Raw genomic sequence first — 24389 nt, 5'->3', positions numbered from 1 at the left:
TTGATTGGCCTGTGCGAGGCGGCCTCCAGGCCCTGTGAGGCCTGGGTCCTTACTGTCCAGCCGTGAATGCATCATTTCATGGGGCGGCTCGGGCCCGGGGCCGGGGACTATAAGCCTGGGATTGTTAATCTCGGGCAGATTGGTGTGTGCGGAGAGGGACTCCTCATTGTTGTCAGGGAATTTCTCCCCATTTGTTCAAAGAATAGGCTTTTTGTCTCAGCAGTAGATAAGCTTGTGCAGGATGTTAATGATGTATTTTAATTCATGGCTCATAATTCTACAGTGTAACTAGTAAAGCCCATTTCATTGTCTGCAGGCGAACAAACAGGCTGTATGTTGAGCAGACCGGGCCCAGCACCCACCGGGGCCTGTGTTTCTGGGCTGGCCCTGCAGCCGCGGGCAGGACCCACCGCTCGGGGGGACTTGCCTTCAGAAGGGCGCCGCCAGGCCGGGCCGGAGGCTCGTTCTTTTGATTTTATGACTTGCCTCTTGGAGCCATACCACCCCCGTAAATATCCCGGGCGTCCTGTGTGCTGTGAGCTGTTTTCTTTGTAAGGGCATCTTCCCGGCCTGGCCGCTTCTTGGGCTTTCACAGATTCGGCTGCAGCCGCTCGCCGGTCCCGCCTCCCGGAAGCCCCGGCTGCCCCAGAGGGTGACCCGGAGGGGACAGGACGAGTGACCCCACGGCGCTGGGGAGAGCAAACCTCCCGTTTGCCGGCGTGATACGGCTCATTAACGAACCAGAACTGAGAACGTGCCCAGCTAGAGAGTTACTTGAGAACCGGGACGAGCTGCAGGGCGGCTTCCTCCCACTGAAGAGTCCCAGCTCGGAGCGGGAAGCGCCCCTTCCAGTTTCCCAGCGGCCCCTCGAGCAGGGTGCTCCCACCGGTTCACAGACACTTGCACACTTGGGTCTGTTATGCCAAGTGCTCAAAAATTCGAGAGGGTGTCTGCAAATCAGCCTTTGGATTCCTTTTGCGGGATGAGATTTTGATGGGATCCTCTCTGATCCTTTTGGGGAAATCGGTCCCAAACCGACCGGCTTCTGCTTTGTGTTGATTTACTCCGTGGATTCGGGCATATGCTTGCTGTGTAAAAACCCGGACTGTTTTACCTTACCCTCCCCCCCGCCCCCCCATGCTGGCCGTGTCGTATTTAACTGGTTAGGAAGGGACTGTTTAAAACAGGGGAGGGAGACCTCAAGTGCATTGCTGTGTTTTTGCCTCGGGAAGCCGTGGGAAGGATCGCCGGGAGCCCGAAGCCAGAAAGCCGGCCTGTGCCTTGGGCAGGAAGGCTGGGACCCAGCTTTGGGCGGATTCCCGAGTTTCTGTGGGCAAGCCCTCTCTTAAAAGACTGCTTTTCATGTGAACAGTTTGTTATTCAGGTGACTTTTCTGTTTTTTGGAATCTGGAATACTAGAATTAACAAAGGGTAATTTTCTCAAACTGCATTCCTTAGGAAGCCCTCTGAGCCGCCTCCAGGCCCGGAGAGGGGGATGGGCGGGGGTGGGAGTGGGGGAGGGGAGGGAGGGGCAGGGAGGGGCGGGGTCCGCCACGCTTCCCCTGAGCAGCTCTTTCAGTCCTGTTCTTACTGGGGCCGAGAGTGGGAGTTATTCTTGAGAGAATAATATCTGTACACTCCCCGTGTAGACTCAGCAACGAACAGGAACAGAGTTGAGGTGCTTCATTTACAGTTATTTGCTAGGGTTGAGGTGCTTCTAATATTCCAACACTCTCCTTTTTAGGAGGTGCAGTCGGTATGACATATAAGGTGTACAGCTTTCTGATTTGACGCCTCTATGTACGACATAGTGATCGCTACCAAAAACCCGGTCACCATCGGTCAGGGCACAGTGACCCCCATTTTGCCCCCCCCCCTCCCCCTTGAGTAACCACCAACCTGTTCAATGTATCTCTGAGTTTGTTTTCACGTTGTTTTCTTTGTGTGTTTTTTAGATTCCACATTATGAACGGGATCATACGGTATTTGTCTTTCTCGGACTTATTTCGCTTAGCATGATGCCCTCAAGGTCCATCTGGGTTACTGCACATGGCAAGATTTCATCTTCTTTATGGCAGAGTAGTATTCCTTTGTGTGTGTGTGTGTGTGTGTGTGTGTGTGTGTGTGTGTGTATGCTGCGTCTTCTTTCTCCATTTGTACATCGATGGACACCTAGGTTGCTTCCATATCGTGTATCTTTTCTTAATTTCTTGAGGAATCTCCATACTGTTTTTCATTCCCACCAACAGAATACAAGGGTCGCCTTTTCTCCAGCATTTGTTATTTCTTGTCTTTTTGGTAATTGCCATTCTGACAGGCGTGAGGTAGTTTCTCGTTGTGGTTTTGATTTATAATCTCCTAGTAATCAGCAACATTGGGCACCTTTTCGTGTACCATCTCTGTGCCTTTGGAAAAATGCCTCTTGAGATCCTCTTCCCATTTTTTAATCGGTTTGTTTGTTGTTTTCATGGTTGAGTTGTAGGAGTTCTTTATATATTTTGGATATCAACCCCTTATTGGATTTATGCTTTGCAAAAATCTTCTGTCAGTAGGTCGCCTTTTTTTAAAAGTGTATTCCTTTTGAGAGAGAGCGAGAGCGTGCGCGTGTGTGTGCAAGTAGGGGAGGGACAGATCGAGCAGCCCCAGCAGGCTGTCAGCGCAGAGCCCAACGAGGGGCTTGATCTCATGAACCGTGAGATCGTGACCCGAGCTGAAATCGAGAGGTGGATGCTCGACCGACCGAGCCCCCCAGGGGCCCTGCCTTTCTGTGTTGATGATGGTTTTCCTCACTGTGCGGAAGCTTCTTAGTTTGATGTCGTCTCATTTGTTTTTCTTTTGTTTCCCCTGCCCTTGGAGTCAGAGTCACAAACACATCGCTAAGACCAGTGTCAGGGAGCTTTCTACCTGTGTCTTCTTCCAGGACGTTGCATGGTTTCAGGTCTTACGTTGGAGTCTTTAATCCATTCTGAGTTCATTTGGTGTATGTAAGGGAGTGGTCCAGTTGTATTCTTTTGTATGCGGCTGTCCAGTTTTCCCAACACCTTTATCGAAACACTGCTTTCACCATTGTATGTTTTTGGCTCCTTAGTTGTAAATTAAAAAAACAAATTTTTTTAATGTTTATTCATTTATTTTGAGAGAGAATGAGCTCGAGCAGGGGAGAGGCAGAGGGAGAGAGGGAGAGAGAGAATCGCAAGCAGCCTCTGCTCTGTCAGCTGATGCAGGGCTCGAACTCGTGAATCGCGAAATGAGCCAAAATCAAGAGTTGGACGCTTAACTGACCCAGCCACCCAGGTGCCCCCTTAGTTGTAAATTAAGTGTCTGTCTACATGTAGGTTTCTTTCTGGGTTCTCAATTCTGTTCCGCTGATCTGTGTGTTTGTTTTTGTGCCCATGGCATACTGTTTTGATTACCGTGGCTTTGTAATATAGTTTGAAATCAGGGAGCGTGATGCCTTCAGCTTTGTGCTTTCTCAGGGGTGCTTTGGCTATTTGGGGTCTTTTGGGTTCCATGCAAATTTTAGAATTCTTTGTTCTAGTTCTGTGAAAAATGCCATTGGAATTTAGTAGGGATTACATTGAATCTAGATTGCTTTGAGTAGTGTGGACATTTTAGCAATATTCTTTTTTTTTTTTTTGATGTGTATTTATTTTTTTGGAAAGGGAGAGAGAGCGCAAGCAGGGGAGGGGCACAGAGAGAGGGAGACACAGAATTCAAAGCAGGCTCCAGGCTCTGAGCTGTCAGCTCAAACCGGAACTTGAACTCACAAACCATGAGATCATGAGCCAAAGTTGGACGTTGAACTGACTGAGCCACCCAGGCGCCCCAGCAGTATTCTTATAATTCGTGAGCACAGAATATCTTTTAATTTATTTGTGTCTAAATCTTTGTAATTTTCAGTGTATAGGTCTTTTCATTTTCTTGGTTAAATTTATTCCTAGGTATTTTATTCTTTTTGATGCATTTGTAAATGAGATTGTTTTCTTAATTTCTCTTCCTGATAGTTTGTTATGAGTGCATAGAGATGCCACAGATCTCTGTATATTGATTTTGTATCCTTCAACTTTACTGAATTCATTTATTCTAATAGTTTTTTTGATGAGTCTTTAGGGTTTTCTATATATAACATCATCTCCTCTGCAAATAGAGTTTTATTTCTTCCTTTCTGATTTGGATGTCTTCTTTTTCCTTTTTCTTGCGTTATTGCTCCGATTAGGACTTGCAATACTATATTGAATAAGGGCGGTGACAGTATCTTTGTCTTGTTCTTGATCTTGGGAGAAAAGCTTTCAATTTTTCACCATCAACTCTGATTGTTGGTTGTGGGTTTTTTTATATGTGGCCTTTATTATGGTGAGGTATGTTCTCTCTGTACCTGCTCTGTTGAGTTTTTATTATAAATGGACGTTGAGTTTTGTCAAATGCTTTTTCTGCATCTATTGCAACGATCATGTGATTTAAAAAATGTTTATTTTTGAGAGAGAGCACGCACGCGAGAGAGAGCGTGAGGCAGGGGAGGGGCAGAGAGAGAGGGAGACACAGAATCTGAAACAGGCTCCAGGCTCTGAGCTGTCAGCACAGAGCCCGACATGGGACTTGAACTCAGAAACCACGAGATCATGACCTGAGCCAAAGTCGGACGCCCCACCGACTGAGCCGCCAGGTGGCCCGATCCTGGGATTTTATCCTTCGTTTCCTCAGCGTAGCGTATCACACAGACGTATTTGCGGATGTTGAGCCATCCTTGCATCCCTGGAATAAATCCCACTTGATTGTGGTATATGCACCTTTTAATGTATTGTTGAATTCACTTTGCTCACGTTTGATGAGAATTGTTGGATCTCTGTGCATCAAGAATATTGGCTTGTAATTTTCTTTTTTGGTGGGGTCTTCGTCTGACTTTGAAATCAGATCGCTAAAAACACATACACCACCGTGTAGGTCCAGTAGTTGTTAACATTTTGATATATTTTGTCTTTCTCTTTTTCGTAATCCATCTCTGAAATATTTCATCAACATTTCTCAAACCTGAGAATGTTCTCTTGTATTACCAACCTAACAAAAGCAATAGCAGTTCTCAAATATTCTCTAATATTTAGTCTGTATTAAAGTTTAGTTTTTACGAAGAGTTTGGGAGCTAGGATGTGTCTGAACACGTCTGCTGTGGATGATTCTAGCTGGTGAGAGACTTTACAGTTGTATTAACCTTTTGTAATGGACCTATAAGAGTGCACTGTGAATATGTGGGGGTCACTAGTGATTTCTAATTCAGTTTCCTAAGCTTCTGTTATTTTGTCCTTTTGAATTTATTAAGCCAAATACTTTTACTGCCAGGGAGTAGGTATCTTTTGGGTCTTGCACTGACATTTCATTTACTGATTCAACCGATTATTAATAATAATGTGTAACATGTTAACCGCTTACCACATGTTAAATGTTGCACCTAGAATGCATTAATTTAAACCTCACAAAGTTACTATAATATAGTTATCATTATTATCCTTTATATTTAAAAAGTGAAATGAACTGGGGAACAGAGACTTTTAGACACTTCCTCAAGGTCACACAGCAGGTCCAAGTGAGTGGCAGACATGGGTTTTGATCTTGGGTCGTCTGGCCTTGAAGCTCACGGGCTAGAATTCCTCCCACAGCTCTGTGGTGCCCAAAATGTGCTTGGCTCTGTGCTGGCTTGGGGGACTGAGCCAGGAGAAGGCACAGGCTCGCAGAATATGCCCTCCAGCACACAAGTGACCAATTATGCGGTAATTGTAACGTGTCAGAATGTGTGCTGGGGTCGGCCAGGGTGTGCAGAGAGCTAGGGGAGGGTCAGGTGAGGTGAGAAGGTGGGTTGGGAACTACATGCATGAGGCCCAGAGGTAAGTGTGTGCGCATCTGCCCGGGAACAGAGCACAGGGTCACAGAGAGCGTCCCGGGGACATGCGTCTGGTGACACAGGCGCTCAGGCCCCTGTGGTCCCCGTCTGAGAATTTGGGCCTCTGTGAGAGCATGAGTGCTGTGCAGGGCGCGGGTCTGCATCTGGGATGTGGACTTGGGCTCGAGTTGGAGGGGTGTGTGGATTCAGGAGGGAATCAAACGCGCAGCCGGCAGGACGCCGGGGATGTCACTGGGTGTTGGTGAGGAGGGGGCTGGAGCCCGGGGCGACCCCATTGGGTTTCATGGTTGGGTCCCCGCCAACGGGGGGGTCATGCTCGGCTCTAGAGTTCTGCTGCACCCCTGCGTCCCGGAAGGAGCCTCGACTTCCCTGGAATACCGTGCCTGCTCTTGTCCACGTGGGTCATTGCATCCCTCCCCGCCCTTCCGGAAGCATCTACCTGCCCTGCGGGTGCCCTGCCAATACATGGTTTTCCGTGCGTTTCCGACTTCTGGGTTTCTCGAGCCTGCACCTGTTTCTTGTCTTTGAGACGTGAGGCTCCCGTGAGCGGCCTGGCGTCTCTCAGACCCCGTTGACCGGGAGGGACTCTGGCGGAGACTGCAGGGTGCATGGGAGTGCTTCTAGATTCTTCTAGATTCTTCTAGATTCTCTTCCCCTTCCGGCTGCAGGTGTGCAGGGCTTGCTCTTTCGGGAGTCACTGCCCGGCAGGGGGACTTAACCCCAGGTCCTCGGCCTGGGGCTCCAGCTTGCTCCCCGAAGCCCCTTTCCTGCATTGTCTCAGGTGTGACATGTGCTTCCCGGGACCCTCACTTGGGGACTGATTTATTCGTTGAAACGTTTGCCCACAGAGTAAATTTATCCCAGACGCAGCGAGTGTGAGCGTGTTGAGAAAGTCACTTCATCTCAGCCGTGCCGTGCAGGCCCACAGAGTGTGAGGTGTGGCGGCCCTCCGTCCGGCTGTGTGTTCAGGCCTCGTGGTTCACTTATGTGATTGCTGCCCGTTTTATTTTCGCAACTTCTGTGCATTGTCCTCTTAAATCCTTCCCCGTCTCCGTTACCGTGCGTTTTTGTGTTATGAATTCCCAATTTTATTTTGTTACATAAACATTTTACCCTTACCTGTCTGTTTTTTTTTTAATCAATGCGATTCCGCTTCTACAAAATGACATTTCAAAAAACACACGAGGCATTTTTAAAGTGTGGCTTCACACTGTTCTGCAGAGAAACGCACACACAGTGAGCGATCCGTTGGAAATCTATTTTAAAACCCTAATCAGCAAGCCATTTTTGTGCATAAACAATTAAATTACACTCTCGTCTGGCAAGTTCCCAGTGACAGCCTTGGAAAAAGTTTGTAATATGATGACAGAACTGATTCGTTATGGGCGAAGGATGTGTTCCAACGGGGCCGCGGTTTGTGCACGCGTGTGGGCCGACATGTTGTCCTGTGTCCGCCAAAGCACATACGTGTGTCTGCTGTCACCTCCGCCCCTTCCCTCTCCGTGTCCGCTTTGCTGGAAGACTTTAGTCGCTCTGGTGTGCGTAAAGAGCTCGCGTTTATCTACATGTGTTGTAACACGAGGTGTCTTGGGGTTAACGCTGTGTCGTGGAGCAGTGAGAATGTCAAATCCCATCCGGTGTGTGCTCGTGTGTCTGCGAGAGTGAGACGGGCAGCTCACTACCAGGACGTGTTTGGCCAGAAGGGGCCAACGGGGGCCGCTGCCAGGGGTGCATTTTTAAGATGAGAGCTCTGATGACGGCATTCTTGCTCTTTTTTGGAAAAGAAGGGACGACCCTGGCTTAAATAGCAGTTTTTGCCCACGGCCGAAAAGAGTATCCCAAAGATCTGTTGATTTGGCGGCCGATGGGGAAGAGAGTCGCTTTGTGACTGTTCCTTTAAAGGTTTGCAAGAGACTCGGCTGCCGGCCTGGGCTTCAGGAAGAGGGCCACCGAGTGGAGCTTTTTCAAGTGGAGCCAGTTTTGTTGATGTTACGATTTCCTCAAGATAGTGGTGGTTGGGGCTTAAATAGTTACTACTGTCAGAGCGTTTTTTCCCCCCGCTTTCCACATGGATGTATTTTCCGCCTGGGCATATCCTGAAGTTCTTTAAAAGTGCGCCCTGTGCAGCTCCCTCGGGATTTACTGCGGGGCTGGCTTGTGGAGGGTGGGGGTGGGCACAGAAGAGGCGGAAAACAAAAGAGAAAGAAGGGCTTGTTTTGCTGGTGGCCGGGGCGCCGTGAGTGTCCTTCCTTGCAGGGCCCTGTTGGCTTTGGGGGAAGCTTTTAAGCTGGTTTTGGAGGAAGCGCGCGTGAGGACGCCGTGTTCTCTGGCGTTGGGGCTCTCGAGGGGCGGCGTCCAGGCTCCGGCCGGCGTCGGGGGTGCTGGGGACTCAGACTCTGTGCATCAAGGCAGTGAAGAGGGACCCTGGCTTTCTCAGCCAGCAAAGATGGCAGCCTGGCTCGATGTGCAGAGGACTGAGGCCCCCGATGGACGGAGAGGGAAGTGCGGCCTCACCCGTGGGACCAGCAGCCTGGCTGCCCCGCCGGAGGCTCCCACAGCCCGGACCCCCGGGGCCGGTGCCTCCCACCCCCCCTGCGGCGGACGGGGCTGCGCGCACACCTGCTGGCCTCCTGTGCCCTGTAGGGCAGGCCGTCGGCCAGGCCATCCTGGGCAGGTGCTTCTTCATGGACGGTGGCAGGGATGTGAGGAAGGCGCTCGCCAGGGGCTCCGGTGACTCTCAGCTCCTGAGATGTGACGGGTGGATCCTGCGCTGTGAGGGTCGCCCCCGTGAGCCACCTGGCTGGCTAGTGGGCGGCCGGGGCTCCCAGGGTCCACTCTGCGACACTCGTGGCTGGGGCTGGGGCAGAGGCCCCCGGAGCTGCCCTCCCCCCCCCCCCCCCCCCCCCGGCTTTGGAAGCATTGACTCTCAACGGCTCCTGGGGGTGCTGAGCACACGGTGGCAGAGAAGGAAGGAACAAACCGTCCACGGAGCATGCGTCTCTGATGACCCGAAGCGGTCTCCTCACTTGGAAAAAAATGCACTTTTATTTCCAGGTGCATTTGTTAGTTGCCTCCCGTGATCCTTGAGTGTGGTTGAGCACCAGCACTCCCCGAACCTTGTCGCTGTGGCTGGTTTTCGGCTGTTTGATCCCCTTGGGCTGGAGAACTGTCTGTCTGACGTTGAACTCTTTGTTAACCAGCCGAGAGGTCCAGTGGAGTCTGTAAAATTATTTCAGAACCCCTAAATTCCAGTGTGTTTTTTTTTCTCTGTAAAGTTATTTCTTTTATGATTCTTTAAACTCATAAGATCTTTATACCCAGATTAGGTCACTGAGGTAGTCATGAATAGTGTGTTTGACTCCTACTTTTGTATATTTTATCATACTCAACATTTTGGGGGGGCAGATAAAAGAAACCTCGGGATAGAAGGAGATGCGCACACATCGTTTGCCTTATGAACTCGTAAATACCCTACGGCCATACAAAACTTGTGCCAGGACCCAAACAGCCTGAGAAAATGAGTTAAATGAGCTTAAATGGTCATTAAGAGTTCTTGTTAGCCTCGCTTGCCCAATTTTAGGGGGAGCTTTTATTTCTTTACGTTGCTGGACTCATTGATATTTTTGGGCTCTTTCTCAACAAGACGAGCTCTGTGCGCCTGTTAGTATAAAGAGCAAAGGGTACCTGTGCCCGGCTCTGCTTCCTGCCTCTTTTCAGACTTTGCTGCTCTCACTGCATGGGTTTCTTGAGGTGCCTGGGAAACTCAGTGGCATGGGGCTTGGAAAAGATGTTTTGGAATACATATTCCAAATAAGATTTCTCCTCAGGATCTCTGGGAGGAGCTGTTCGGTTCTAGAAAGCAGGAGCTGTGTTGTCTGTTCAGAAGGCGGCCAGCGTGGGCGGCATCCACACACCCTTGTGGTGAGATGGACAGGACGTGTAAGGTGCTCAGAAGCCATAGTGGTGGCACCTTCCGGAGACACTCCCCTCGTCTGTTGCTCTGGTGAAAACGTGGCAGGCTGGACCACCCAGAGCAGACGAGGGGCCACTGCCCCAGGGTCTGTTGGGAGACAGCCTTGCATTTGTGAGCAAAACATGTCTATCAGTATGTTCGCTGAGAACCAGAAACCTACAACTTCTTCGTCTTTCGTAAATGTTGTAACACGGGTTCGTCGTGCGTATGAGGTTGTCGGTTTGTAACAACATGGCTTCCTTTATACGTGCCCTGGCTGGTTTTAAAGCAGATGTGCCCATCCGGGTGCCTCTCGGCGCAAGTCTGGAGTCCCCCGGCCCCTCCCCGCCCCACAGGGAGACCCTCAGAATCCTGATCTCCATTACTTGTGACTAGAAGTAAGAGGGATGGAAAGACCACATCCCACGGGAGCTGTGGCCCTGCCTCCCTTTCAAAGCCATCAGAGTAGGATCCTGGAAGACGCCCTCCCTCACATCCTTTATAACTGGCTCACTGTTTATTCTCCCTATCACAAGTCAGATGGAAATTCCTGTTTTTGCCGCAGACGATTGCTCTCTGGTGTGCGCTCTCTGCTTTGCTGTGGCATTCGGGTTGGCTTTCCTGCAGTGCAGGTGGCGGGCATGGCACCGGGCACCTCCCTTGTCGGGGTGGCCTTGGCTTGTGCACAGAGTGCTGGAAACACCCAGGCACCTAGAGAGCGGCTCACCCTCTGGAGGGTGCGCTGGCCGTGGACAGGACAGTGAGGCCCGGCGTGACACCCACTGTCAGTCGCCAGAGAGAGGCAGACCCAGCCTCCCGAGGGAAGGCACTGTGGCAGGCTGACCTCTGGTGAAGTGGGCGGGGGCGGGGGTGGGGTTGCTGCATGACTCCCGGGGTCTGGAGGGTACTCTGTACCGGGACTGGGACTTAGTCCTGCAGCCAGAGCCCAGGGTGCCTTTTCGGGATCGGGGTGGGGTAACGGTGCAAGAGGACAAGGACAAGGACAGGAAGGGGCAGGGGCCGTAGGGTTCGGGCTTCATCTGGGAGGCGGTGGTCTCACGCCCAGGCGCACCAGGAAGTGTCTGGTCCTGAGCACAGACCTTGCGTGAGCTCAGGGTTCTGCTTCTGCCCCTGGCCGCCTCTCTCTCGCTAAGTCACCTGTGCTCTTAGCTGAAGACTCGTTTCCCTAACATCTGAACGCAACAGTGCGTGTAGGTGTGACCTGCCTTTGCGGCTCACTTGTCCTGGGCACCAGCTGTGCCTCTGGGTCCTTTCTAACCCTCCTCCCTGGTCCTCTCCCCTGGGCCTCCATTCCTGCCCACCCTGCTTGGGTCTGTGGTCTGTGTTTCTCACACTGCCTACAGCTTCATGCACCTGAGTCTCTCTTTAAAGATCTGGTATCTTCTGGAGAAAATTATTTTAGCATGAAGTCATTTACAAGTATTTATTAAGTTTTATATTTTTTTTGGTTTATTTACCTATATTGAGAGAGACTGAGACAGTGAGAGTGGGGGAGAGGCAGAGAGAGAGAGAGAGAGAGAGGGAGAGAGGGAATCCCAAACAAGCTCCACACCGTCAGCACAGAGCCCGACATGGGACTCGAACTCACGAAACTGTGAGATCATGACCTGAGCTAAAACCCAGAGTCGGACGCTTAACCGACTGAGCCACCCAGGCACCCCAGCAATTATTTATTTTAATGATTTAGCACACAATCATTGTCAGTAGTTGTTTAACTACTGGTTTTTGAGGGGCGCCTGGGTGGCTTAGTCGGTTAAGTGTCCGACTTCGCCTCAGGTCATGACCTCATGGTTCATGGGTTTGAGGCCCCTGTCGGGCTCTGTGCCGACGGCTCGGAGCCTGGAGCCTGCTTCGGATTCTGTGTCTCCCTCTCTCTCTGCCCCTCCCCTGCTCATACTCGGTCTCTCTCAAAAATAAATCTCAAAAAAAAAAAAAAATTTTTTTTTTTAAACTTTTGGTCTTTGAGAGCAAAGCAGCTGCTTGTACATGGATTTGAATCTCTGTTGGCGTCTCCTTTAACCTGGACTGGATTGATGTCTTTAAGGAGTCCGCCCGTCGCTCCCCGAGGATGTTACTGGGTCCCTGCTCACGTGGGAAACCGTGTTCCTAAGATCTCCGTGTCTCTTGTGTTGCAGGTGCTCTCTGCCGCCCGCCATGCTTTCCAGGTAGGAGACGCACGTCGTCCTGGGAGGTGCGTCTCTGCAGCCGGGAAGCCAAGGCCCCATCGGAAAATGGAGAGATAAGACGGCGTCTGGCAGGCCTGTGCGACAGAAAGCCGCGCCCGCCCCTGCCGGGGAGCCCCTGTCGCGGAGATGGATCGCAGCCGAGAGGCCGAGGTGGAGCTGAGGAGGGGCTCGAGCCCCGGCAGGGCCAGCAGGAGCCCCGAGGTGGACGGGGACAAGGCCATGAGCCACAGCTGCTGCATCTGTGGCAAAAGCTTCCCCTTCCAGAGCTCCCTCTCACAACACATGCGCAAGCACACGGGGGAGAAGCCCTACAAGTGTCCCTACTGTGACCACAGGGCCTCGCAGAAGGGCAACCTGAAGATCCACATTCGCAGCCACCGCACAGGCACGCTGGTCCAGGGCCACGAGCCGGAGGCTGGCGAGCTGCGGGTGTCTGAGGGCCTGGATGGGTGCACCAGCCCCACGAAGAGCACCTCCGCCTGCAACAGGATCCTGAACGGGGCCACCCAGGTGGACGACAGCAAGATCCTGCTGAGGAGCAGCAAGAAGGAGGCGGAGGGCACCGCGGGCGCCCCGGGGGAGGGCCAGGCCGCAGCCCAGTGCTCCTTCTGCAAGTGCAAGTTTGAGCACAGGAAGGACCTGGAGAACCACGTGCACCAGGCTCACAAGCCCTTCCGGTGCCGGCTGTGCAGCTACGTGACCCTCCGGGAGGAGTCCCTGCTGAGCCACATCGAGAAGGACCACATCACCGCGCAGGTGCCCAGCGGTGCCGAGGCGGACACGGAGCACGGCAAGCCCGAGCTGACCCCCGGGGAGTTCCCCTGCGAGGTGTGCGGCCAGGCCTTCAGCCAGACCTGGTTCCTGAAGGCTCACATGAAGAAGCACAGAGGCTCCTTCGACCACGGCTGCCACATCTGTGGCCGGAGATTCAAAGAGCCGTGGTTCCTCAAGAACCACATGAAGGCGCACGGCCCCAAGACGGGGAGCAAGAACAAGCCCAGGAGCGAGCTGGACCCCGTCGCCACCATCAACAACGTGGTGCAGGAGGAGATGATCGTGGCTGGCCTGTCCCTCTACGAAGTCTGCACCAAGTGCGGGAACCTGTTTACAAACCTGGACAGCTTGAACGCGCACAACGCCATCCACCGCCGGGTGGAGGCCGGTCGGACGCGGGCTCCCGCCGGGGAGGGCGCCGTGGTGCAGGGCGGCCCCCCGGACTCCCAGCAGCTCTTCCTTCAGTGCCTGAACCTGCGGCCCACGGTGGCCGGCGCGCCCGCCCGCGGGCAGGCCGGGCGGCGCGTGGCCGAGCTGGACCCTGTCAACAGCTACCAGGCCTGGCAGCTGGCCACCCGGGGCAAGGTGGCCGAGCCGGCCGAGTACCTCAAGTACGGCGCGTGGGACGAGGCGCTGGCCGGGGACGTGGCCTTCGACAAGGAGCGGCGCGAGTACATCCTGGTGAGCCAGGAGAAGCGCAAGCGCGAGCCCGAGGCGGGCGCGCAGGGGCCCCCGCGCAAGCGGGCGGGCGCGCCCGGGGACCCCGCGCCCGGGCCCCTGGACGCCCGGCCGGCCGCGCGCCCCAGCCGCCGCGCCGCCGTCCCCGCCGGCCACGGCAAGTCCTCCGAGTGCTTCGAGTGCGGCAAGATCTTCCGCACCTACCACCAGATGGTGCTGCACTCCCGGGTGCACCGCCGCGCGCGCAGGGACCGCGACGGCCCCGGGGAGCGCGCGCCCCGTGCGCGCTGCGGCTCGCTCAGCGAGGGCGACTCGGCCTCGCAGCCCAGCAGCCCGGGCTCGGCCTGTGGTGCCGCCGCCGACTCCCCGGGCTCGGGCCTGGCCGACGAGGCTGCGGACGAGAGCGGAGAGGACGGTGCGGTCGACCCTGCTCCAGGTGAGCGCGTGCGTCCAGGCGGCTGGGCCCCCGCAGTGCGGCCAGGATACCCCTGTACCTGCGAGACTCCTGCCCAAGTAGTCCGGGCTCAGGCAGCCCCGCCCCCGGGTGGCCCCGTGTCCGGATATCCCAGGCCCAAGGTGCCCTGTGCCTAGGCAGACCTTCCCAAAGTGTCCCTGAACCCGGGGAGGCCCGGTGTCCAGGTAACACGTGCCTGGAGAGTGCAGGCTCAGGTGGGCCTCCGACGCCAGCCCTCAGTGCAGGAGGTCCAGGCCCAGGTGGTCCTGGCGGCCGGGTGACCCCGGGTCCAGGTAGTCACTGCTCAGCCTTGCCCCTTGGGGTCCTGGTTTCCCAGACCCAGGTGGTCCCCCACCTAGGGGACCCTGTGCCCAGGTAACCCTGTTCTTCGATAGCCCTTGCCCAGGTAGCCTTGCACCCAGGTGGTCCCACACCCAGGTACCATGTGGCCAGTATATACTTGGAGCTCGGCAGGTGGGTGCAGGCACAGGTGCCCGTCAGCTCCGCATCTGCCTCCTTTCTTGCCAGCTGCCTGTATGCCCTTGCTTTAACGAACGGCTTTGGCCTGTTGAATTAATGTCCCTCGGGGGCATCAGCCCTTTCTGAGCAAAGAGCAGTGATGGGACACCTCCAAGGTGGGCCCTTCTCTTTCCCCTTTACCCCCGGGGTCTGTTCCCTTCCCCGTGGGGCATGCGCGTGCGCACACGCCCACGCCCACACACGCTTGCCTCCCCTTTTCTCCTTTGCACCACCAGACAGTGAGTAAAAGAGGACCTTCAAATTGGTGTGCAGTTATAATTAATCTCCTTGGATTCAAGTAACCCTGTGGGTTTAGAGACGGCTCATTGGAACAGATTACTTTCCAAATAGCAGCTATGTAAATATTTAAAGATGCTTGGCCCACTCTGTTTTCATCGTTTCCCTACTTTTTATAAATCTTCAGCATTCAGATATCTTATTCATTTTTCTGTTTTGTTTTGCTTTGGGCACTTTCTAGCGGAAGGTGATGTTTCAGTTATAAGAACGTGTAACGCTCTCTGCGTAACCAGGACTGTTTTTCCCTTCTCCCTGGAAACGGGTTCGCAGATGTTGCTTTTACCTGAAAGGCCAGGGACATAGAAAACCCCAGTGCCTCAGCAGGGCTGTTTACAGTCTGTGGTGAGGAGAACGACCCTTGTGCATTTTTCCAAAACAAAACACACCTCTGTCATCTTTTCCTTATTAGGGATTTAGCCAATTCTTTGGAACAGGGTTTATTGTGGGTTTATACAGCGTATTATACGAGAGTCGACTACAGCCAAGTTACATTGAGTCAGAAAAAGCGTAGAAGGAAGTTTCTCCAATCGCGTGAAGAGCCTGTGTCGACTCTGCACACACATGGGGAGTGGACACGCAGATGAACGGACAGTAACACATTGTGCACCGAGCCTCGTTTCCTGTCTCATTTCTTACTCATTAACCTGTGGGAAGGAGCAGAAGTCTCTGAAAACGCAGAGCTCATTCTCTGAACTTAGGATTCTTCTTACCGTTTGTCTTGTGAAACCTGGTGACCCTCGTTGCGACCTTCGGTTGGCAGTTGTGAAGCTTGATTCTGGGTTTTCCTCTTTAAAAAGTTGTGGTAACTATAGACTTCACTGATTGTATTCCGATAACCCCAGGACTGTTTTTTGGAACACACTGGATAAAATACTAGGTTAGGACTAAATCCTTTTTCTTTTCACTTTGAAGACAATTATCTTTAATTTTCAAAAAAGCTCTTGAACCTTCCCCTCACCTATTGTAGTGGTAGTCGAATGACTAATGATAAGCTAATTCAGTAGTTCTTTGGAAATCACAGCATTGGAAAGATCAGATGATTTTCACTTTAAGTTTTTTTTGGTGTTTTTTATGTTTTTAGTGTTTAATTTATTTTTGAGACAGAGAGACAGTACGAGAGGGGGAGGGACAGAGAGAGAAGGAGATATAGAATCCCAAGCAGGCTCCAGGCTCTGAGCTGTCAGCACAGAGCCCGACGCAGGGCTCCAACTCACGAACCATGAGATCATGACCTGAGCTGGAGTCGGACGCTTAACGGGCTGAGCCACCCAGGTGCCCTGTTGGCTGAACTTTAAATTGGACCTGACTTTTTTTCATCTCAGATTTTTTAAACTTTTAAGATTATAATTTACATCTTGAGATTATGTGTATTTTCTATATGTGACTCATTTTTTTAAAGTTTATTTTAAGAGAGAGCATGCATGCATGCAGGTGGGGGAGGGGCAGAGAGAGCGAGGGAGAGAGAGGATCCCAAGCAGGCTCCGTGCTGTCCGCGCAGAGCCCGACATGGGGCTCGATCTCAGGAACCAGGAGGTCACGACCTGAGCCGAGAGCGAGAGTTGGACGTTTAAGGGACTGAGCCACCCAGAGTCCCCATGTGATCTGTTTTTTGAGAGAGTAGATTCATTAAAGGATTCTGCAACAAGTCTGCGTATCCTAGTTGAGTTCAGGTCGACTGTTTATTGAGAAACTGGCAAAGGAGTTCACGTCGTGACCGTGGCATGAAGTGTTCGAGAACGTTGTGGGTCTGCAGGTGGTACCTGTTGTGACTCAAAAGGACAGGATCTTTCCTTCTGAAACCACAGACCGTCCAGTCTCAGCACGCCTCTACTGGTCTGGCCTGGTCATTACACCGCTGCTTCCTAGATGCTCTTTGAGGAGTGACCTGCCTTTACTGCTCACAAACTCTCATCTGCAGGGTTTGGCTAAGGACTTTGAAAGGCAAATGGGTGTTTTGAATCCTCTGTTTCGATCTGCAGCCTGCCTTTCTTTTGTGAGAAGATGTGTCCAACTGTGGAAAATGCTCGTCATCACTGTGACGAAAGGATTACTTCGATCTTTAAACACGTAGGCAACTTTAGATTCTCCTAGAACTTAGACGGGATGCCTGGCTACAAGCCCGAGAGGAAACGTGTGGGATGCGATCACAAAAAAGACCACAGTAGTTCCTGTGAGAGTGAACCTGGCTCCTGGTGGCAGCAGAGTTCACAGTTAGGGTTCCTATTTTTGTGACGATTCTTGGAAAGTCCCCCTTGTGCCATGATTTTACCCAAAGATTTACTGACATTCAGGAATGGATTCGAATGCTGCTTCTGGATCTAGAGAGACTTTCCACTATCAGATTAATTAAAGGAAACCTTTTTTATTTTTTTATTTTTTTTAAACATTTATTTTTGAGAGAGGGAGACAGGCATAAGTGGGGGAGGGGCAGTGAGAGAGAGAGAGAGAGAGAGAGAGAGACAGAATCTGAAACAGCCTCCAGGCTCTGAGCTCTCAGCATAAAGCCCGATATGGAGCTCGAACTCACGAACCGCAAGATCATGACCTGAGCCAAAGTTGGATACTTAACCGACTGAGCCACCCAGGTGCCCCAAGGAAACCTTTTTCTCATGACATGTTCTTTGTTCAATGTTGCCTTGTACTTGTGTGGAAAGCTCTGATTGTCACATTACCTTAATTTCCCCAGAAAACTGCGTTCCAGCAGCCCTCAGTGCTGACCAAAATGGAAGGGCAAAGTAGTGAATAAAATTCAGTCAAATATAAAATACGTTAGCGAGCTAGATTTAATTGTCCGTGGGGAAAGTGACAAGACGCTGATAGAAAGTACACGTTTGGAGCTCACAAAAAAAAATGAAACCTTTAAATTAGGGAAGAAGAGCGTTGAAAGGACCTGTAACGCATGTTTATAAAAACGCACATTTCCAAACCCAGAGCAGAGTGAGGGCGCTTCGAGGCCATTATGAGGACGGGGGGTGTTCTTTCACAAGTAAATAAGCCAAAGCAGAATTCTGCCCAGGAAGCATGGGGGGTCATTTAGGAATGATGGACCCTGGGCGAGCGTGTCTTGAAGGGTTTGGTTCCCGGCTGTCCTATTGTGAGAAGCACCCTTGGGTGGCCCTGCCTAGTCTTGGGCCATCACGTGTGTCTGGACCTGCCTTCAGGCAAAACACTGAGGAGCCCGGGTCCTTCCTACCTTTTATTTGTATTTTGTTTCTGTTAGAACTTACGTGGCTACCCAGGTTTTGACCAGTTCTTGTTGTTCTAAAGTCTCCTGTCACATCAGATCCGTGATCTCGTGAGCCTGTCCCCTCTATAGAACTTTTTAATTGATCGCAAAGCCCCATGTTTTAGATGAAGTCCTGTGAAATCACAGATATTTGTTTGCGATCGACACAGATGTCAAACCCTGCTCAACCGCGCGGCGGAATAGGTTCCTAGAACAGGTGCTGCGGTGTTATACGCAGCTTGAAGAATTAAGGAGAGAGTTTCCAGAATTAAGCAATATGGCCAAGGAAAGGAAAGATAATTAAAGGACAAGACACATTGACTTCAGAAAGCCCCCATTTGCCTCGCTTCCTCTGCTTATTTTCTCCCTCCAGGCCAATGGTCTCGGATGTGAGGGCTCATCTTACTTCCATCATAATTGAAGGATGATCCCTGGTCTTCTAACTATGATGTGTTAGTTGCGCACGTGCGAGGGACTGGCTGGCGGTCCCTTACTGTGCCCTGGGTGGGGGGGGGGATGCCTGGGTCAGGCAGCTGGCAGAGAGGTTAGACAGCCACGCTTCTCCGTTTATTAGAGCACAGACGGTCATCGGAACAGCCTAGGAAGAAACGTTTGTATACGTCCACCCCGTGTCCACCCGTTGTAACGGGATTTAAGGTGAATGTAGCTGGCAGAAGTCGCTGTGGCTGCGGGGGTCTGCTGGGGAGGGCTCTTTGCCCCCGGCGGCTGCACCTGCTGAGACGGGCAGCTTGTAATACTACTGACTGAGACTTTGCTTCAGGGTAGAGCAGAAGGAACTCTCACGGAACGCTCTGTTCCCACCGTGCTCCTGGCCACATCCGCTCGAGATGTGCGTCCCCAGCGGCGAAGCCGGGACCCACGTGGCAGCCCCGCACGGTCTGGTCTCTGACACAGATTCAGTGATGGGAGGGACTTCTGTCTTCACGCAGGACGCCAGCCTTGGCCGCAGCAAGAGGCTGAACAGGTTGGAGCAGATCAAGGGGTTGTGGATCAGGGAGGGGAGGCCAGGGGAAACCCCAAGTGTAGACGGGACCTGACAAGATGCGGTTTGCTGGGGCGGAGGGGAAGGAAAGCAAGCTCATCTGGGGACGGTGTCATCCAAGAGCCAGATCTTTGACGGGTGGATGCAGGGAGTGGTAATCCTGAGGGGGTCTCGGGGGTCTGGGGCGCTCTATTCCAGACGAGCTGGTGGGGTTGCTAAAAATAAAAATCAATGCAGTCACCAGGCGGTCCATTCATTCTTGCTTTGCTCAGTTTCTCCATCACTCTGGCAACCCGGAGGTCATTTTCAGGAATCTCTAATAAATGTCCACAAACTGGCTGCTGACCGCGCAGGAAGTGCAGTAGCGACATGCTGTGACATTGGTGTCACGTGCCAAGCTGTAAAGTGCGAGCTGCTCTCCGCCGTACGGCCGGTGCCAGGCCCAGTGTGGCTTCTCCCGAGGCTTTGTTTCCACCAGTGGTAACACCAGGGTGGGGTCTGGTGAGAGGGAGACTCCCGTCTGCACAGAGCCGCAGACCGGTCCCTTCCAGATCACAGAAGAGAGCCCGAAGATGCCTAGCAGATTAAACGTGTGAGTGGTAACGGTTCTCTTCGTGGTCTTACGTGATGCCGAACACGGAGGAATTTGTTACGAGTTGGAAACCCTCCTATGAAATCGGGGTGCTTTCTCAGTCATTGGAGGGCAACTGGATTACAGTGACAATAGCATTTGCTAGGTATGTTTTATTGTATTTTTATTCTTCGATCATTGATATCTGTGCTTGGCCTGCGTACTAACATTTGCTTGAGTGTAATGCTGCATTCCCGGACCTTCCGGAATGAATTTCGCAGTCTGACCGCGAAAGGCGTCAGACTCGAGATTACACTCTGGGATTTTCTTCCTGTCATGGAGAGACATGCAAACGGGATGCACGTTCCCCATTACAGTAAAACCCAACACCACGCAAGAATTTGGGTTTGTTAGCATAATTCAAACGCTTGATTTTATCTCCCGGTCTTGTTTTTTGACACAAGGTAGGATCCCAGGAGTTTAGAGCTGGGGGGAACTGAGAGGAGTTTAGTCTGTCCCCCTGTTATCAGGAAGGAAACTGAGGTACAAGGAAGTGCCCTAGTTTGCCCGGAGCTGCGTGGTGTGTCATGGGAAGGCGGCCTGGCTGGCACGGGAGGGCACGTGAGCCCGGATGCCAGGCTGTAACTTAACCTCTTGCACGGAGGAGCAGTGAGTTGTCTGCCTTCGGCCCCCTGAGTGTGTGGTCTCCCCGTCCGGTGCTCTGGAGCCCCAGGGGACACTGAGGCCGGCCCCGTGGGCGGGTCGAGGTGGAGGCAGCCCGCTGTGTTCTTCATGGCGGGTGCTGGGTTCGGTCTGTCACTTGGGAGCCTGCTTGAAGAGGCTGAGTGGGCGACCCCTAAAGCCGGGATTGGTGACGTTCCCACGTTCCCATAAAAACGCACGCGCTGTGCCCGTAGAGGCTTGCTGATACGGAACAGCTTTTCCGCCTTTTCTGCCTCTGCGTCACGTCCTAAGTTTTGATGCTTTGGTCCTGCCCTGCTAGGTTGAGTTCTCCCCCGTGTGCGGGGTGGGTGATGCCGGCTGGGGTGTCGGTGTTGCCTTTGCCGCCTTGTCATGCAGAGGAGCCCTGGGTGTCCTCCAGTTCAGACTTGAGCATGTGACTCCTGACTTGGAACGTCAGGGCCCCTCGCTGTAGGCGAGACACATCCCCTGGGGGACGGAGAGAAGTCAGTTGGGTGCTCCCACTCCGGCCCCGACGGGGTGGCACACGCGAAGGCGTGGATGGAGCCCAGTTCCGAGGCATCCGTAGAGTGGGCCGCGCGGATTTTGTTTCCGGATCAGTGTTTGCGAACCGGGGGTGGTTCCCGGGCAGCCCCGTTCACCTGGTGAGTGGGGGGACCGCGGCGCTTCCTGGCGTGGCGTCGCCGGGAAAATGCCGCCTACCTCTGAGCGCCCTGGACAGGCGCCACGCATTCCTGCTGTATTTGCACACCCGCCGCGGGTGTGATTGCGGCACCCCCGCTGCAGCCGTGATGTGGCCCCCGTGACTGCATCTGCTTGTTCGCACCGTTACCCGGCACTTGCTGCAGGCACAGGTGCCGTCTGGGAGCAGGTGGGAGAGTTCAGCCCCGACCACAGCCGTGGCCTTGACCCGCCGCCCCGGTCCCCTGCCGCACCTTGTCTGGAACCCCTGCCTGCCCTCCGTGAGTGTGCCCTAGGTCCTCAAAGCCCCTCCCTGCCACCGTGGCTCCAGGCCCGTCCTCCCTGCTGGGCCACCCTGGAGCCCGCGCACGTCCCTTCCAGCAGAGGGACCACCCTGGGCCTGGAATGTGTGCGTCTGTTGTGGTCTCCTGGGGTTTGTCTTGCGCCACACCGTGTCCTCACGTCGGTGTCTGTCACCGAGCCGTGATCTCGTTGAGGGCAGGTGTTGTGTCTTGTTGGTCCTGCCCGCCCCGTGGCATCTGTGACTTGAGTGGTGGCTGGTGGCCACGCTGGGGCGCATGAGGCCCACCTTGGGCTTGCAGGGAGCCACGCTGAGACCCGCGTCCCGTAGGGGGGATGTCGCACGGTGCACTGTGCTTACCGGCTGCCGCGTGTCCTGCTACCTGTGACGGCGGCCTGGACCGACCACGGTGAAGGCTCGGCTGAGAGCGAGTGTTCCCACAAACGTGCGCCTCGGGGCTTTTTAAGTTGAGAGAACCGTGTGGATGTGACCCAGCCCTGAGGCCTCCTGGGAGAGCAGGAGTTTGCTACTTCTGTGGTCTTTCTAGCCAGTGTGACTCTTGGGATCACGACTTGGAAGTTGCCTTTCTCGGGACTCCGGCCCGCCCCTCCCAGGCTGCTGTCCAGCCTGCTTCCAGAGCGTCACTGATGTGCGCAGGGAGCGGAAGTGGGCTGGGCCTGCCCGGTACCCAGCGCCCGAGGACACACACACACACAGCCCGTGCTGCCCCAGACCCGGCACAGCTCTTGTCCGGCGGCTTGGGAAGCAGTGACTGAGGTCACCGTGTGCTTCCCGCCTCCCTGCGTCAGGTCCCTGGCAACTGCCCCTCAGCACAGGTGGTGGGCATGGCGCCCTGGGCCTGGCCCCTCCAAGGACAATCCCGTGAGCGCTGGCGGTCACTGGTCAAGACGCTGCTCACCCATGTGGCCTGAGACAGGCAGGGCCCTCCTGTCCCGTCGTGGAACCCAGGTCATCAACATGCTCGGGGAGGACCTCATCGCCCTGTGGCCGCTGCCTGGTTTGCATTCTGCTTGGTGGGCCTGTACGTGGTGGGCACACTGAATTATTCAGTGAGTGTGGACTCTCTTTCTTCAAGCGTTTAGCTTTTATTTGGTAAGCGTTTTAGTTGTGTGCTCATCTTTGGCACAGATTCTTAACGTTTCATTTATAAGTTTTGAGTTGTTTTTTTTCTTTTTGACGTTTCTTAATTTCCTGTATGCCGGACCTAATCTGAGGCCGGTTCTTGGTGAAACCTTGGTACGCTGCTGATAGGATCAGTGTTTGCACACACGGTTTCCATACGTAATTTGCATAGTGTGTGCATATTCAGACAGATTGCGGCTTTAGATCTGCCTTTTACTAGAAGTAAAACGTGAGGCGTCCACTTCTCCAGATAAAGGCTTAGAAGGTCATAGTGTCGCGACTGGAGTTTTACCTGAGTCGGTAAGCGGTCGGCCTGGTCCTGTCCGTTTGAAGGATGCCGCGCCTCCTGTTTTGTGTACAAAGGCAGACGTTGACTCGAGAAGTATTTTCACAGATTAGTGAGACATTTGGGCCGACTGCAGGCTGCCAAATGCGTTCTTGGAGAAGCATTACTCCTGTTGTCTCTTCCGACTACAGAAGAATTACTTTCGGCACGGTGAATAAACCGTTCCACATTGACTGTGATTATCGTTTTTATTCAACATCCTCTTTGGTTATGGAAACACCTCCTCTAAAGTGATCATCGAGCGGCACCCTTTGCCGAGCCGGCCATCCTGTAGAACATTCTGCCTGTGTCCGAATGTAACACTTGGGAGCCGCCCTTCCTTGGAAGTCGGGAAACCAGGTTGTTCCTGCCCGTGAACTCGGGCGGGTGAGTCCAGGGAGAGCGCTGTTGGGATAGCTCGGTAGTTGGTCCGGACACCTGGAGAACATGGTTTGTGAGAGTGAAATCATCATTTCCATTTTCCACTTCTGGCTGCCACCATGACTCGTCTGTCATGTTATTGGTTTTTAAGAAATTGATCACTACACAATTCATGGGATATGATGTATACTGCTTATTTTGGCATTCCATTAGAAATTGACAGTAGTGGGGCGCCTGGGTGGCTCAGTCGGTTAAGCGTCCGACTTCGGCTCAGGTCACGATCTCACGGTCCGTGAGTTCGAGCCCCGCGTCGGGCTCTGGGCTGATGGCTCGGAGCCTGGAGCCTGCTTCCGATTCCGTGCCTCCCTCTCTCTCTGCCCCTCCCCCGTTCATGCTCTGTCTCTCTCTGTCTCAAAAATAAATAAACATTAAAAAAAATTAAAAAAAAAAAGAAAAAAGAAACTGACAGTAGTGGAGTGCATTGAAAATTTCCATCTTAAAGAAACATCAGGCGCTGTATTTCCTGAAATGATGAAGTACAGTAGGGGAGGGCCGTGAGGTTGAGACGAGGCATAGACCCTTAAAAGCTGTTTTTATTGTAAACATCCTTAACTGCTGGAGAAGAATCCACGAGAGCCTCAAAGAGCAGTCCCGTGTGTCACCGAAAGATGACCTCCCAAGTTCCTGAATTTTCGGTATTAAAGGAATGGCAGAGTCCTGATGAGAGATTTTGGGGACTCTGAACGCGAAGAAGGTTCTGGACAGGTTGTGTGCAGAGTGTCTTCAGTTTCCATGGCGATAAGCCTACACACCACTTAGAAACAAATTCCTGATACTGTTTTGAAACCCCAGTTACAAAAGGGCATCATGCTTGCACGTTAGTTGTGAATAGATAAATCGCATCTGCAGGACTGCCTCACAAGCTGGACGGCACTTGGCAGACGTTGGAGCCTCCGACCTTCTAAATAGCCCCTGTTCTGAACACTTCTTTTCCATTCTAGGTCAGAATTTCTCTCTCTCTCTCTCTCCCCCACCCTTCTTGAGTTAAAGATCTTTTCCTTTGAATTTTAAGATCCGATGGGGGCGGGGGCTGCTGTGGCTGTTCGTAAGACTTTTCGGAGCTGGCCCGTACCTGTGAGCTGGCACAGCGTGTGTGGGTGGAGGTGACGCACTGGCCGTGACTTCCCGTCACCCACTCATCCGGCGCCACCCGCCCACGCAGCCGGCCACTGGTCATTGTGTCCCCTTAAATGTTCAGCCCCTGTGCTGTCCCCTCCCTCTT

At 53.1% G+C, this 24389-nt stretch overlaps 1 protein-coding gene across 4 annotated transcripts in view; it reads left to right on the top strand.

Annotated features, from left to right (window-relative positions):
- The window catches only part of ZNF516 (zinc finger protein 516), a 124719-nt gene that overhangs the window by 40202 nt on the left and 60128 nt on the right, over positions 1–24389 (top strand). For all 4 annotated transcript variants that reach the window (XM_043559101.1, XM_043559102.1, XM_043559100.1 and 1 more), the window contains exon 2: positions 12002–13940. In XM_043559101.1, coding sequence (XP_043415036.1) covers positions 12179–13940 — 1762 coding nt within the window. In that variant the 5' untranslated portion in view covers positions 12002–12178. The remainder of the gene's footprint in view (positions 1–12001; positions 13941–24389) is intronic.

This window comes from Prionailurus bengalensis, chromosome D3 (genome assembly GCF_016509475.1).
Source record: "Prionailurus bengalensis isolate Pbe53 chromosome D3, Fcat_Pben_1.1_paternal_pri, whole genome shotgun sequence".
NCBI lineage: Eukaryota > Metazoa > Chordata > Mammalia > Carnivora > Felidae > Prionailurus > Prionailurus bengalensis.
This window is presented reverse-complemented; position numbering and strand designations above follow the sequence as displayed.